At 44.1% G+C, this 14,106-nt stretch overlaps 1 protein-coding gene across 1 annotated transcript in view; it reads right to left on the bottom strand.

Moving 5' to 3' along the window:
- Nucleotides 1–14,106, bottom strand: part of JAK1 (Janus kinase 1) — a 96,140-nt gene that overhangs the window by 38,905 nt on the left and 43,129 nt on the right. Inside the window, exons 3-4 of the mRNA XM_006030878.3 lie at nucleotides 4,412–4,490; nucleotides 3,095–3,293 (exon numbers count right to left, since the gene is read on the bottom strand). Coding sequence (XP_006030940.1) covers nucleotides 3,095–3,293; nucleotides 4,412–4,417 — 205 coding nt within the window. The 5' untranslated portion in view covers nucleotides 4,418–4,490. The remainder of the gene's footprint in view (nucleotides 1–3,094; nucleotides 3,294–4,411; nucleotides 4,491–14,106) is intronic.

The raw sequence follows: 14,106 nt of genomic DNA, 5'->3' as shown, positions 1-14,106 counted from the left end.
GTCAGATTCTAAGAAATCTGCAACTTCTGCTAAATACCTGGTCAAAAGGACATAAATAGGGAAAGTGAGAAGACAAGACCTCTGTGACAGGCTCAACTCCTTCAGCTGAGTCGCAGGGAAGTATAACATGGTGTCACTGTTTTGGTAATCCACCAGAATAGTTTCCAACAAAACCTTCACTTGTTATTTATAAGTTTGTATTTCAAGGAGAAACTTTCCCTTTTCAAAGCATAACCAAACAACAAAACAGGCGAACATGTCTTCATAGGGAGGAAGCTATCTAATCTCTCAGAATGTGAGTTAGAGTATCCACAGTGTCTTGCACATGACTCAGTACACTGTAGGTATATTCACAGCATATCGCCAACAGAAAAGTCATTCTGGACATGGACAGACATAGCATTTTTAGTGCTTTAAAGTACCATAAAAATGGGTCACAGCTTTGTCAACATCGTCATAGCACTACAAATCAACCTAAACTGCATTGAAGAGGAACAGGAATAATTATGAAGTAAGTGCTTCATAGTGACACTTTATCCGGAAGACAGTTGTACATCTATATTTGCTATTGAAGCACTACAAATTAAAAACATTTTAAAAAAGACAGTTTGAAGAACTTTATACACTTGTTTATCCATATTCTAACAACTTAGGGGCTCCTAAACTTCCTGGCCTTTTGCAAAATGAAATGAAAATAAATCTGTGGACCTCTACCCAAAACATCTTGTATGGGCCTAGCTAATAGAAGGTAAATGAAAAAAGATTACTTGTTAATCATCCTTAGAAGATTTTACAATTGTAACTGGACATCAAGAGTTACTACCAACAGACAGCTCATGCATTAAACACAAGTACAGTACAAATGGGGTGTGGGCAGCTGTTTAAACTCTAATTATGTAAACACACAGATCTTTTAAGTATTTGTTGTAAGATATTAATTTTGTATTAATCAACTGCTTGTTGAGGTCTGCTCTTCACACTTCGCCTACCAAAAGCCTTAACAAAGGGGAGGAGGGATTGGACAAAAGAGGAAGAAGGTATTTGATATCCCCAAACCAAGGAGGAATGATCACTCTGCTATTTAAAAGCTTCAGGGAAATGTATATAAAGCAATAATGGGTGACTGTTTTAATGGCCTGAATCTCTCTTTGTTCCAGTGGAGTTACTCCTTATATTCTGTGTAGTGAGGGGACTGTAAAACTAGTGTAAGCAAAGGGAAATCACCTAAGCATATAGGGTTCTGATTCACCAAGATACTTAAATGTAGGCTTAAAGCCTGCTGACTTCAATGGGATCAGTTGGATTCAAGTGCTTTGCTGAACTGAGGTCATACTGTCAAACATATACATCTTTTATTATAACTTTCTATGGAAACTGAATTGTGCACAATTCAGTGTAGCAGCTTATTAGCATTTTGGCACTCATAATCAGGTATCCAGGTTTTCTCCTTGTGGAAAAATAAGGATTTTCTCCCTTACTGGAGAAAAACATGGGAAACCATGGGTTTCCCCTAGCAGACTGACAGAGTTCCAGCCTGCAAGGTGCTGCTTGGGGCTGGGCAAAGCAGGGGGCAGGGGCCACCACGTGCATCTGTGTGCACACACACGCACATGGCAGCCAGGAAGTGTGGTGGAGACCAGATCCCACAGCTCCCTCTTGCTAAATCTATGGACACAGGGGGAAGAGGCACAGGCCATGCATGGGGGGGGACCACGCGCCTCTCAAGATTTCTGTACCTACAGCAGGGTGCAGGGCATGGGACTGCAGCTGCGCTGAACCAGCTCCAGGCAGGAGCCAAGGTGAGGCACCCCCTGCCTGCCCAGCAGCAAAGGGGGGCACAACTCTGCGCCACCACCATGCCTCAGCTTGGCACTGCGGTGCCCTCTTCTGCACCAGATCCCACCTGCTGGGCTGCGGAGGCAGCTCCTGCCTGGAGTTGATCTGGCCTGGCTGCAGCCCCACACTCCACTGTCAGTGCAGAAATTGGGGAAGGGAGGGAATGTGTCCCCCTCAACCCTCCACACATCACCTGTACCCCCCTGATGCATTGCCTATGCCACCCCATGTGTCACCTGTGCACCCCTAACCCCATCTGACATGTCACTTGTGCCCACAACCCCCTTCCCCACAGAATGGGGGGGGCTGGGGCCTGGGGGTAGGGAGCAGTGGGTCAGGAGTGAGGGGCACTAGCAGGGCTGAGGAGGAGGGCTGTGGGTCAGGAGTGAGGTATACTGGCAAGTCCAGGGGGCTGTGGGTCAGCAGTGAGTGGCAACAGCAGGGACAGGGCACTGGCATATCAAGTCTGCTCAGTGCCACAAAGCAGCAGGGGGGGACAGCCACAACTGGCCCCACATCCTGGTGAGAGAAGGGGGCAGGAGGAGCTTTGATTTTTCCATGACAAAAACCCAAAATCAAATGCCAAAATATATAGGTATTTAGAATTTATTTTATTATAATGATGGAGGCACTGGTAGGCTTCCAAATTGCTTTAAAACTGTAAATATATCAATAAAACATTGTGTTCAACTAATACACACACACACACAGCATTTCATTTTAATAGTGGAAAAACATGGATTTGAGGTTTTTTAAAATCAGAGAATTTGGGGGTTCTCTTTAACCAAAGAATTTGGAATTTTCACACAGAGAAAACCAGGATCCCTGGTCATAATTAAATGCATGGAAGTACAAGATGACAAAGGAAAACAAATCAAGTTGCAAGACAGGATAAATACTGAAGAGAATAGGAAATGGTGGTTTTGCCCACAAATACCCCAATCCTGTTCCCCTTCAAACTGAAAAAAATGCAGTGAAAGAGCTGGAGTAGGGTTGGCGCCTTCTCACCAAACACCTAAAAACTCTGGGTTCTGGAAACAGACTCTCCAACTCTTCTGTAGAAGAATGTCTCATTCCACCTTCCCACGAGCAAGCTAAGAACTTTAGAAGGATGTCCCTCAAAGAGATTCCCCACTAACTCAAATCCAACGCAAGATATTTCTGCAAGGTCTGATCCAGGCCCAATGAGAGATGCATTTATTTCTGAAACACTTTGGCAATATAATTTTGAACACAAGCAAACTAATGCAATACTCACAGCACTCCTGAGCAGCTTCAAAGCAAAGGTCTTCTGCTGTATACTCGCCACTGATGTGGCGAATAGGAGGCTTATCTTGCAAATAAAATAGTATTTCCAATCCCTGCTCTTGAACTTCTGTGCTCACTTCGCTCTTCTTTGAGTTTCTCATTTTTGCACAGAAAGCCATGGCTTTGCAATCTTCTTTTACATTTAGATACTGGATTTGGAGAAAAATAAAATCACAGAAAACTGTAATAAAGAGTTTGAATTTATTTCGGAAGATGGTGTCTGCAATATAGCTATGCACTACAATTCCCACTGAAGCTCTCAAACCCTGAAAATTTAAACTTAGTTGTGTTCTGAAAATGGCTCCTTTATAATGCCATTGTATGGTTTACCCCTTGTATCCTCTCACGTTCAGTAAAGTAGCAAACCGTTTATTTTGGCCACATTTTTTGCACATTAAAGTATCCCCTCCCCAAGTTTGTTTTTTTGGGGGTTTTTTTTTTGTTTTGTTTTGTTTTTTTTTAATACAAAAATCAGATTACACGTAAGCAAAATTGGAGGTGGTTTGAAACTGCAAAATTCAGGTCTAAGGTTGCAGTTGAAAACAGAAGTTTCAGTTCAGGCCTAATATTGGTGAAATCTATTAAAATATTCTTTACATAAATGGAGTATTTAATATAACAATGACTCCCAGTCTCCTCAGATTAGAACCCCCATTACCTTATGAAAAGTAAAGTATTCATAACATCCTCTTACAGCGAGTATAAGAAAAACTAAAATAATGCATCACTGGCTCCTCTCCCACAACTTTCTGTACTCCATTTTTGGCCAACTCTAAATTATTCTGGAAATTTTCTTTTCTTTTAGAACTGCAGTATTTTTGGACCCCTCAAAATACCCTGTTTATATTATCTGTAACGTCCACACTAGATCAGTATTTCTCAACTGGTGGTCTGCAATTGACACAAGGTAGAGAGGGAGAGACTTTGTAACCCGCAAGAATTAGACTTTCTCTATCAATTCAGTGTATATTAAAAGCCAGTTATCAGACTAAAGGGGGTATATCCCAGCTCCTCCCACAAGGAAACTACTTATTTAGGAATCTTTAATGCAATGACCTTAAGATTTTCAAGTACGTGCTTGATGAACAGGTTGATCCCAAAGGAATCCCTGTACTATATACAATGCTCAGAGAGACGAGCAATAGAAAAGTTGGTATGTCATTAAAGGAGAGAGAAAGTGTAAGGAGTAGTTTTACTAAACTCTAAACAATTAGAGTTAAAAGATTAAAAAAACCCAGGATCTCTACATATTCTATCAAAAACATACCTGCATTTATCTGAATGCCTGGTCCTCCAACACAGCTAGAATGATTGTCGTCACGCTTTCCAAAAACAATTCAACCTGGCTGAGAACAAAAAGAAGTAACGTCAGCTCTCAAATGGTAGCTGTTCTGAGAAGTTTGACAAGCCACAAAATATAAGAATATGCAGTCTGATCCAAAGCCAAATGCAACACAGAAATCCAACCACAAACTCCATACAATTTTGGATCAGGCCCTTCGACAGAAATCCCATCTCATACAGATGCAACAAACTCCTGGGAACATTTTTTGCGTCCTCCATGCAGCTGCACTCGCACTTGAGCTGTGGGTACATAAAGTGTAACTATTCTACCAAAGAACCAGGAGACACTGCTTCTTCTATTTTATTATTTGTTTTGCAGTAATACCCACACTGTGCTTCATGATCTTCATTCAGTCCCTGCCCTGAAATGTAATATTGCTGCAGCATTGTCTCTTATGTACCACCCCCTTATTTTTAAAGCTAGATATTCATCTGTTTTTGATCTTCCCATCACATTTCAACTCCTCCTCCTCCCCAACCCTCCTCTATATTCACTCTTTATCCTTTAAGGTGTTCTTAGTTTTTTTTCTTCCTTTCTGTGCTTTCTCACTTTCCCCTCTGCTCACTTCTCCTCCTCCCCACCCCCGTACTTTCAACTTCGTGCTAAACTGAGAAGATTCTCAAGTTTTCCCCATCTGTCTTTCTCCCCTTCCTCCTCCTTTATCTCCTTTTTATACTTCCAGTCCTTATTCTCTCTAGTTTTCCCCACTTCAGTCCCTGCAGTTTTCCTCCCTCAGTTCTCCTTTTGGCTCTGAAGACACAGAACAGCCTACATACATCAGTAACTGCTCTTCAACAAAATTCAGCTGTGCGGTCTGAACAGCACCAAGGCAAACAGAGTGGAAAGAGTCAAAAGGGAAAGAGCTGCTAGACTGGTGCCCAAATCACAGCAACCTTTGTAGAACAAGCAAAAAAATGTCTTGGGGGTTTAGATGAAACCAAGACTAAGGCCCAGTTATACTAGAGCAGTGGTCTCCAACCTTTTCAAGTAGGAGATCACCGTTGGCATTTAAAAAGCAATCCAAAATCTACTGTGTGCCACGCCCCCACTGCCCCAGCAGGCAAGTCTGTGGGGAGGGAAAGGAGGGCAGATCGAGGAAAAAATGATTTGGGGGCACGCCTCCCCAACAAGTAAGTCCCACACAGCCAGGGCCCCACTCAACTTATCCCTGCTCCTGCTCCTGCCCCTGCGGCACTTTCTCTCACTGTGAGGCCTCAATCTCGCCCCTGCCGCTTCCCTCCTCCAGCTGGGGTGCTCATGTGCATGCACGCAACCACTGAGCTCCCAATCCCAGTCTCAGATCAACTCCGAGAGGCTCCAAAATCTACCACTGCACTAGAGCTAACCAGCACCGCTAGCGCTGTTCCTGCAAAGAGGGGTAGCCAGTCATCTTGGTGCACAAGGGTTCAACTAGAACTGAACCCTTAATCAAGAAGTGACTTGCAACAACCAAAATTTTAAAAGGTGCAAAGCTTTATACAGGCTGTGCAGTATACAAGCAACTCAAGTGAGTGAATGACAGCTGTGATGATGATGATGATGATGATATTTATTTACTGAAGAATCCCGTTTAGCAAGAAACTGATTGCTGCTTGCAACACTCGGGGGCTCTCTCTCCCAGGAGTTTGTTCTAAGCAAGCCTTTTGTGACTGGGAAGGGGCTTGCACATTTGCCTACTGCCTAAAGTATCAGAACTACTCTTCAAAAATCTTCATCGTTTGTAAATTTTATACGAGCTCTGCACTCTCCCTAAAGTACTGCAAACAATCCAAAAGTTATTTTTCCCTTGTGGCAATCTCCAAGGGTGACTCAAGTATTTTGGAGTTGCTCTGCAAAACAATTCAGACCCTCTTCACCCTCAGAGAAGTCTCCTGTTTATTACAATTGCACTGTGACAAACTAGGAATATGTCCATGTTATTTTTCTGAATATTATATACAAACATTTTCTCTGTTCAATGTGTTGATGTTGTACAGCAAGGCAGGAAGACAGAGTAAAATCAAAAGAGACCATAAAGGGATTATTGAAGCAACTAGAGAGAAAGATAAAACAATGACCTAGATGAGCCATGCTCCGCCTTTTGGCCAGGTAGGCCAGATGAGGGGTGTGAGGCGCATCCACAAGCTAGGTCAGACTGCATGCCTCCCCTGCCCACGAGAATTGAGCCCTGGGGCTCTGTACCAACCCCGAGTGCCGGGATCAGGTTCCAGGCCATTTTGCTTGGCACGCCACAGCCAACCCAGGCTCTGGGCAGTTGCCACTGGCCCCAGAGCCTGGGCTGCTTGCGGCAAGTGGCCAGGAGACTGCAAACCCTGATGCAAGCAGCTCAGGCTCTGTGGCTGACAGCAGCCAGCTATCCAGAGCCTGGGCCGGCTGCAGCCAGCAGGCTGCAAACAACTACACCAGGCTGTCCGCCCTGAGGTGTGTGTGCACCTGCTGCCACCACAGAGCCCAGTTGAGGCTCTAGAGCCTGGTGAAGCTGTTTGCAGACTTCCACATGTCTGCCACAGCTGGCCCAGGCTCTGGGCAGCTGCAGCAGGAAGCAGGCAGGCTGCAAACATCTGTACCAGGCTCCAGAGCCCCAGCACCAGCTCCGTGCTGGCGGCAACTGCACGTGCACGTCAGGCCGTAGGGCAGGGAAACATACGTCCAAGTAGACAGAGAAAGGACAGCAGTACGGCTAGCCTGGAAACCATTTGCCACTAATACAGGGATGGCCATATGAAGACTCCTCCATTTGTGTCCTTTGTGTCCCCTAAACCCACATTTGAGTTAAATGATAATATTGCTGAAGCAATATGGCCTTTATTGATTGCTGCTTGGGACCATGGAGGGCATAGCTTTGACCAAGTTTTTTTGGTGATGGGGAAGGGACTAGCACATTTAGTATTATCACAATATAAACAACTTGTGCACATATTCTCAAGTAACTACATGTTTCTTTCATTTGCACCACTTTCATGCCAATCAGAGCTTTTATAAAGAGCTGACGGGGAAGCAGGAAACAACAGAGAACAGGACTACTGGGATACATAGGTGACCATTATTCTTGCATTTAAATTCAGAAGATTAAAGCATTTTAAGATCTACAATTTAATCAATTAAAATACTCCTTTTATTTAAAGGTCCCTTATAATTGGCGCACACTATTTTTTATTAAAAGTTTCTAAAGCCATGAAATAAAAATGTACTTCAAGTTTAAAGGGGAAGGGGAAAACATAAAGCCAATGCTTTCTTGAAAATACTGTAAGTCGGAACTATTTTTTCTGCATACTGCTTTTCGGTTATACTTAAGTCATAACTCTTGTTGCCAATTATAGTAGCAATTCCAGGAATACTGAAGAACCGTAAGTGCTGTTTCACTTACAATAAACTTCTGGGGATGATCAAACAATCAATGTCTACTCAATAACCTACTATTTATTACACAGTCTTCCTGATCTTGCTTTCAGTATCAGGAATTCATCGTTTTAAAGCGTGTCCTGGTAGAAAAATCAAGTAAAATTTTCTAAAATCCACTTTCTAGACATTTTCTTTCACATTTATCTTAGTTAAGAATATTTACTGTCATTATTATAACAATTTGGTATAGGTACAGATAAAATACTCTCATTCAAATTTAAATAAATCCAGCTACTGTGTGGGAAACAGTGAAACTGGCCATAACAATCAGTGCCAAAGGGCTGGAGAACTCAGCCTTCCTATTATGAATAATTGCTACTAGTCAAATATAATGCCAGGACAGGCTGGGGGGAGTTCAACAATGACCACCAAAGCTGGCAGAAGCAGCCTTTTTCTGCCTTTGCTCCTGCATATGGTTGTGTCACTACATCACAGGTGGCAGGGGTCCAAACCCCAAATCTCACTACCCCAATCCAGTAACATTTTCACAGTAGTGCTGCCACAGTCGTGGCCAAGTCCTTTCATGAGAAACCTTCATGCACTTAACAAAGCAATTGGGTTTTGAACAACTGACCAAGCTCATACAAAGCACCATGACTCTGTAAGAATTAAAACCAAATATGGTTGTGCTATTTTTGTAATGCCTTTACATTAAAAGCATGAGCTTCTACTTTTTAGGCCACTGGAATACCTCAAACAGATACTAGGTATCTACCATGAGACAGAAACAAAAACCCATTCTTTTTGTGGGCTACCGTTAGGACCTGGTTTCAAACCTCTGACCTTAGGACTCAAGTACTAGCTCAGTCCTCCTCTAGGCCACAGCTCACACAGGAAGACAGAACAACAAGGAAAGGGGCCATGACTGGGAAAAGCTTCCCACCACCAGTCCTTGATGGGGCAGGACTCCTGGCCCCGATTGGATTCTCCCACCTATATAAGGCTTCCTGTTTCTTGGTGAAGCTACATGGCTAGCAAGGCTTCTGCTGTCCTTGCATGCTGTGTCTAGACCTGATCACCTCTTGCTGACCCTACTTGGACTTTGACCTCTGCCTCATGTCTTGAAGTGCTGGAACTCAGCTCCCACAGGTACCTGACCTGGCTGGCTCCCTGACTTTGCCCTGCTTAGTATTTCAGCTGGCTTGGACTCTGACCCTCAGGGTTGAACCTAGCTACCCCTTGAACCTTTGGCTAACTGTTTCAGTGCACCACTGGTCTGACCACCTATGTCTCAATGCATGATACTTGCAATAGCAAGTAGGGTGGCCATCATAGAAGACATTCTGGTTTTCTGCTACTCTGTCCTCTATTGACATGAAACCTGATGCCTTTATGTTGGGATTATGGATATAAAGGTGTCCGGTTTTGTATCAATAGAAGACACACGCACTGTCCTCTATGATGGCCACCCTAATACAAAGTGATCGCACTCACATGTACTGTGGAGCACATATGACTTTTGAAGTCTAGATCTAATCTTTCCTGGACCAGGTAACTGAGAAACAGATATGGGGTTCGTTGCAGAGAAAAGCGTATGAATTATCTTTGTTAAGTGGACTACTGCAGGACTTTCTGTAGCTGGGGTATCCTCCAAAAGTGATGGGGGAAGTTCAAATGTTTAAATGGTTAATAACTAGCGGTGGGTGGCCTGAATTTTAGACTGACTAGGTACCCACAGTTTCCACTGTAGTAACAAGCAATGCAGATTCTTGGCACCTCTGAAACTGGCTGGCAAAGCTGCAACTTCTGCCAACTTGCCAAGATCGGGGTGGGGTGAGTCCATCAGAAGCAGCGGATTTGCCTGTAGGACTATAATGTATCCAAGATTCCCCATTAGGAAGAAGAGTGGGTGGGTCAGGGATGTTTTAAATCAGACTCATTGTTTAAGGATATTCCTCAAGACAGAAATTCTATCAGTCTGAACCAGAAAGAGAATTAAGACAGCATAAGTTCAGATTGAGTCAACATCTCCCAACCTATAGTCACTCATCAGTCGCACAATAACAACTACTTCTCAACCAATGACAAATACTGTTTCAATGGAAGGAAAGGAATCTTCATGATGAAAAATAATAAAATTGGTCCTGGTCTTCCACCCTTATTATTGCTAAAAATACTTCCAAAATAATCATTTCTTAGTTGCTCTTCAGCCCATACTGGCTAGCTTTCTACTAAAAGCTACACTTTCTTCTGTGACTTCATACTTATTTTCAAACAAGCTCCTCTTTACATCATCAACAGAAGATAATGTGGTGTATTCTACTGTCAGTTGCATGTAAATGCATTCACCTGGGTGAATTCCATAGATGTAGATGATGAGGAATCTTTCACTGACTTTAGGTACAGAATAAAAAGTACTGTAAAAAACACACAGTAATTCATTACATTTCCTGTTGCAATTAATGAGTTAAATTGTAATAAGTTGAAAGCTACAGCCTCAAACTAAAACTTTAAAGCTGCATATTTGAAGGAATACAGTTTGGCGTAGAACAGCAAACTTGGATAGATACTTCCTGTGGTGAAGTGACCCTGTAGGGCCTGTCAAAATATCCATAAATCAGAAAAGGATCTCTCTTAAACGAACACAAGAATGTAAATTTTGTAAATGAAAGAAAGAAGAGTTTAGGAAGACTTAAAGTGGTGGAAAGTCAACAGGACTTGTCCCTCAGTTCCTCTGGGCAATTTCCACAGCTTTGGAAGTCACAGCTACCTGTGTTAGGGTCCTTGATCTGCCACAGGCTGTTGTGTGACCCTTCTTTAATATCTGTGCCCCTCAGTTGTCTCATCTTTACAAATGGAATTCATTTCATCTCATCTCCAAAAGCAGGGTGACTATTTATTCTATTCTCTCTGTTCTATAGATATTGTTATACTACGTTCATCACTAGACTAGGTAAATGCTTCCTAGTGGTGCTTTCCCCCCCCCAAGCAATTAATAGGCCAAGAAATGTGTGCATTGGAATATTTACTTCTGGTACGGTAGGTTGGCTTACTTGTTTGCTTGATTAATTCACAAAGTGTTAAGATTCTCAACTGCAGTGTTACAGAAAGGAAAATCCAGCAAGAGTATGAGAAAATAACAACTAAAATGACTGGAGCCTATAGTTCACCTAACAGGAATTTGTGCACTGCTATCTGACTGTTGCTGCATCTTCATATGTTAATTTTATTTCTTTTCTTATTCCTTTTCTTACATCCTGTAGGTGATAGTAGTAAAATAATTAATGTTTATTAGCCACACCTGATGTTTCTGATATCAGATGTCTGCTCTGGATGCAAATTATGTTGACAAAATAGGTCAGAATACAAATGAGGAATTAAAAGGCAAAAGTCCCTAAAAATGAGGGGAGAAGAAAATCCCAGATAGCCAATTCCAAGCTGATTAAAAAAAGATCCTCTTGCCCCGCCACCTTCCTTAAAACCATTATAGCATTGTCTTAATGAAAAGGGAACAACTGTGGCATCTTTTATGGTGCCTTACAAAGAAGGAGGTAAGATTTTTCTTCTTCTAACCTGGTGCATGTAAACAGCATGTGGGTTGTTGCTGGGGGGGGTTTATGGATGGGGAGTAGGGGGTGTAATGTTGCCAATTTATCTTCTAGCAAAAAAAAGTTCCTATTTCATACTCTTCTAGAGTCGGAAGGGACCTGGTAGATCATTGGGTCCAAGCCCCTGTGCTCCAGGCAGGGACCCCTTGCTTCAGGCAAGAAAGAGCGCCCTAGCCAGATGCCTGTCTAATCTCCTCTTGAACACCTCCAGGGTAGGGGAAAGCACCACCTCCTTTGGAAGCCCATTCCATATTTTGGCAACCCTTACCATAAAGAATTTCTTCCTTATGTCCAATCTAAATCTATTCTCCTTCAGTTCATGGCCATTATTTCTGGTAACCCCGAGGTTCACCCTGGTAAACAGAGTGTCCCCTATTCCCTTCTGCCCCCTCCCCCCCTGCCCCCCGATGAGTTTGTAGTCAGCCACAAGAACCCCTCTCAGCCTTCTCTTGCAGAGGCTGAAGAGACTCTGATCCCTTAGTCTGTCTTCATAGGGTCTTACCTGAAGGCACTCAATCATACAAGTAGCCCTCCTCTGAACCCTCTCAAGGTTATCCACATCCCTCTTGAAGTGCGGCGCCCAAAACTGGACCCAGTACTCCATCTGGGGCCTCACCAATGCTGCATAGTAGGGAATTATCACAAAAAAAAAATCCACATCACAGCTACTCAGTTTACTTGTAAGAACTGGGTGCAACACTGTGTCAAAAGCCTGTTTTAAAATCCAGGTAAATAATATCTACTTCCTCCCCTGCATCTAAGCACTTTGTGACCTCGTCATAAAAAGAGATGTGGATTTTTTCACAGTAAGGCAAGTGAGAAACTGGCTTATGGGACGTACTCAGAGAGTGGTGGTGGATGGGGCGGTTTCTCCCTGGAGGGATTTGGACAGTGGTGTCCCCCAAGGCTCTGTCCTTGGACCAGTACTGTTCAATTTCTTCATCAGCAATTTGGATGAAGGTGTTGAAGTCTCAGAATGGTTTGTGGCTGCCTAGGGGGGGCAGCAGGGAATAGGAGACACTCTGTTTACTAGGGCGCCCCTTGGGGTTACCAGAAATAATGGTCACAAACTGAAGGAGAACAGATTTAGATTGGACATAAGGAAGAAATTCTTTATGGTAAGGGTTGCCAAAATATGGAATGGGCTTCCAAGGGAGGCAGGTGCTTGATTGTGGTGGCCATTTTAGGTCTCTGGCCACCTATATAAACAGAGTAGTTTGCTGCCAGCAGACGGAAACATTGCCTGGCTGAATGCTACACCTTGGAAGTAAAGGCAGGAGCTTAAGGGAATGGTTTGGAGACTCCTGGTCCTGGGCATAACCTAAAACTGCACCCTGCCGGGGATGGGTGGCCTGGTGGCGCAGGAGTACCCAGGAAATACCAGGCCAGTTACCACCCCAGTGAAAGGTGCGTTGGGGCACCTTAACCCCAGCTCCCACAACTGGGTGGGTTACCCCATAGTAGGGCCAAGAAGGCAGACCCAGGTTAGGGAGTGGGCTATAGGCTCAGAGACCTGACTCAAAACCCCCTTGTCCTGGCCCCAACATTGACCAGTCCAGAGGGCTCAAAAGGGCCAGGGGCCCACTGCAAGGGACTCCCAGAGCTGAGGGCCTGGGGTTTCTGACTGGCCTTGGAGGTGAGGCCAGGGCCTGTGTGGCCAAAGGTCCCGGGAGGACCATGCCCAAGACAGGGAAGAGTTCAGGGAGCTAGGCAGCCCAGGATGAGGGTAGGCCACCCGAGTAGGCTGCTTGATTGGAGGGGTCTAGATTGGAGGATTCTGGGGCCCAGTGTGGGGCCAGTGAGGTTAAGATCTGTGGATGCCATCTGTGAGGCTTGGGCTGCGATGTCGGGGAGGAATGGAGCCACAGATAGAGCCCCCTGGCATCGGGGCAAGAAATGGGCAGCCTCCCACCTAATTATCATCCTAATTATATATCATCAAGACATGGCAGGCACAGAGGTAGGCAGCTGCCCATAGAAACAGGTGGGCAGGCCAATGCCAGACTGGCCCCAAGAGAGCCCCCTGTTACAGTACTTCATGCCTAAAAGCTTGTCTAATATTCCTCTCAACCATACAGTTGGTCTACTAAAAAGGTATCACCAAAAAAATCATGCTTCTCATTCAAAAACTACATTAAAAACAGTAAGGTTGCAACCTGAAACACCCTTCAATTAGGAACTAGCAGCATTAAAGTTGCTCCTGCAAATATGCATGATGACAAAATGTCATCGACATGATCTACAGGACTCGTTCTGAGAAATGATCGAACAACCTCCTCTGCTCGCACTTGTAGGGAAGCAGTTAGATAGGCCAAAGCTACCATGGAGCTGAGGATGGCATCCCAAGTAAAGGATAACAAAAAATTGTTTTTTAGATATATAGGGAGTAAAAGGAAGGTCCAGGGTGGAATAGGACCCCTACTAAATGTGCAGAAACAACTGGTGACAGATAGGCGGAACAAGGCTGAACTCCTCAACGAGTTCTTTGCCTCAGTGTTCCTAAGTGAGGGGCACGACAAGTCTCTCACTGGGGTTGTAGAGAGGCAGCAGCAAGGCGCCAGACTGCCATGCGTAGACCCTGAGATGGTGCAGAGTCACTTGGAGGAACTGGATGCCTTTAAGTCGGCAGGCCCGGATGAGCTCCATCCAAGGGTACTGAAGGCACTG

The sequence above is a fragment of the Alligator sinensis genome, unplaced genomic scaffold (genome assembly GCF_000455745.1).
Source record: "Alligator sinensis unplaced genomic scaffold, ASM45574v1 scaffold982_1, whole genome shotgun sequence".
Taxonomy (NCBI): domain Eukaryota; kingdom Metazoa; phylum Chordata; order Crocodylia; family Alligatoridae; genus Alligator; species Alligator sinensis.
The sequence above is the reverse complement of the archived record's forward strand: the minus strand, read 5'-3'. Positions and strand labels throughout refer to the sequence as shown.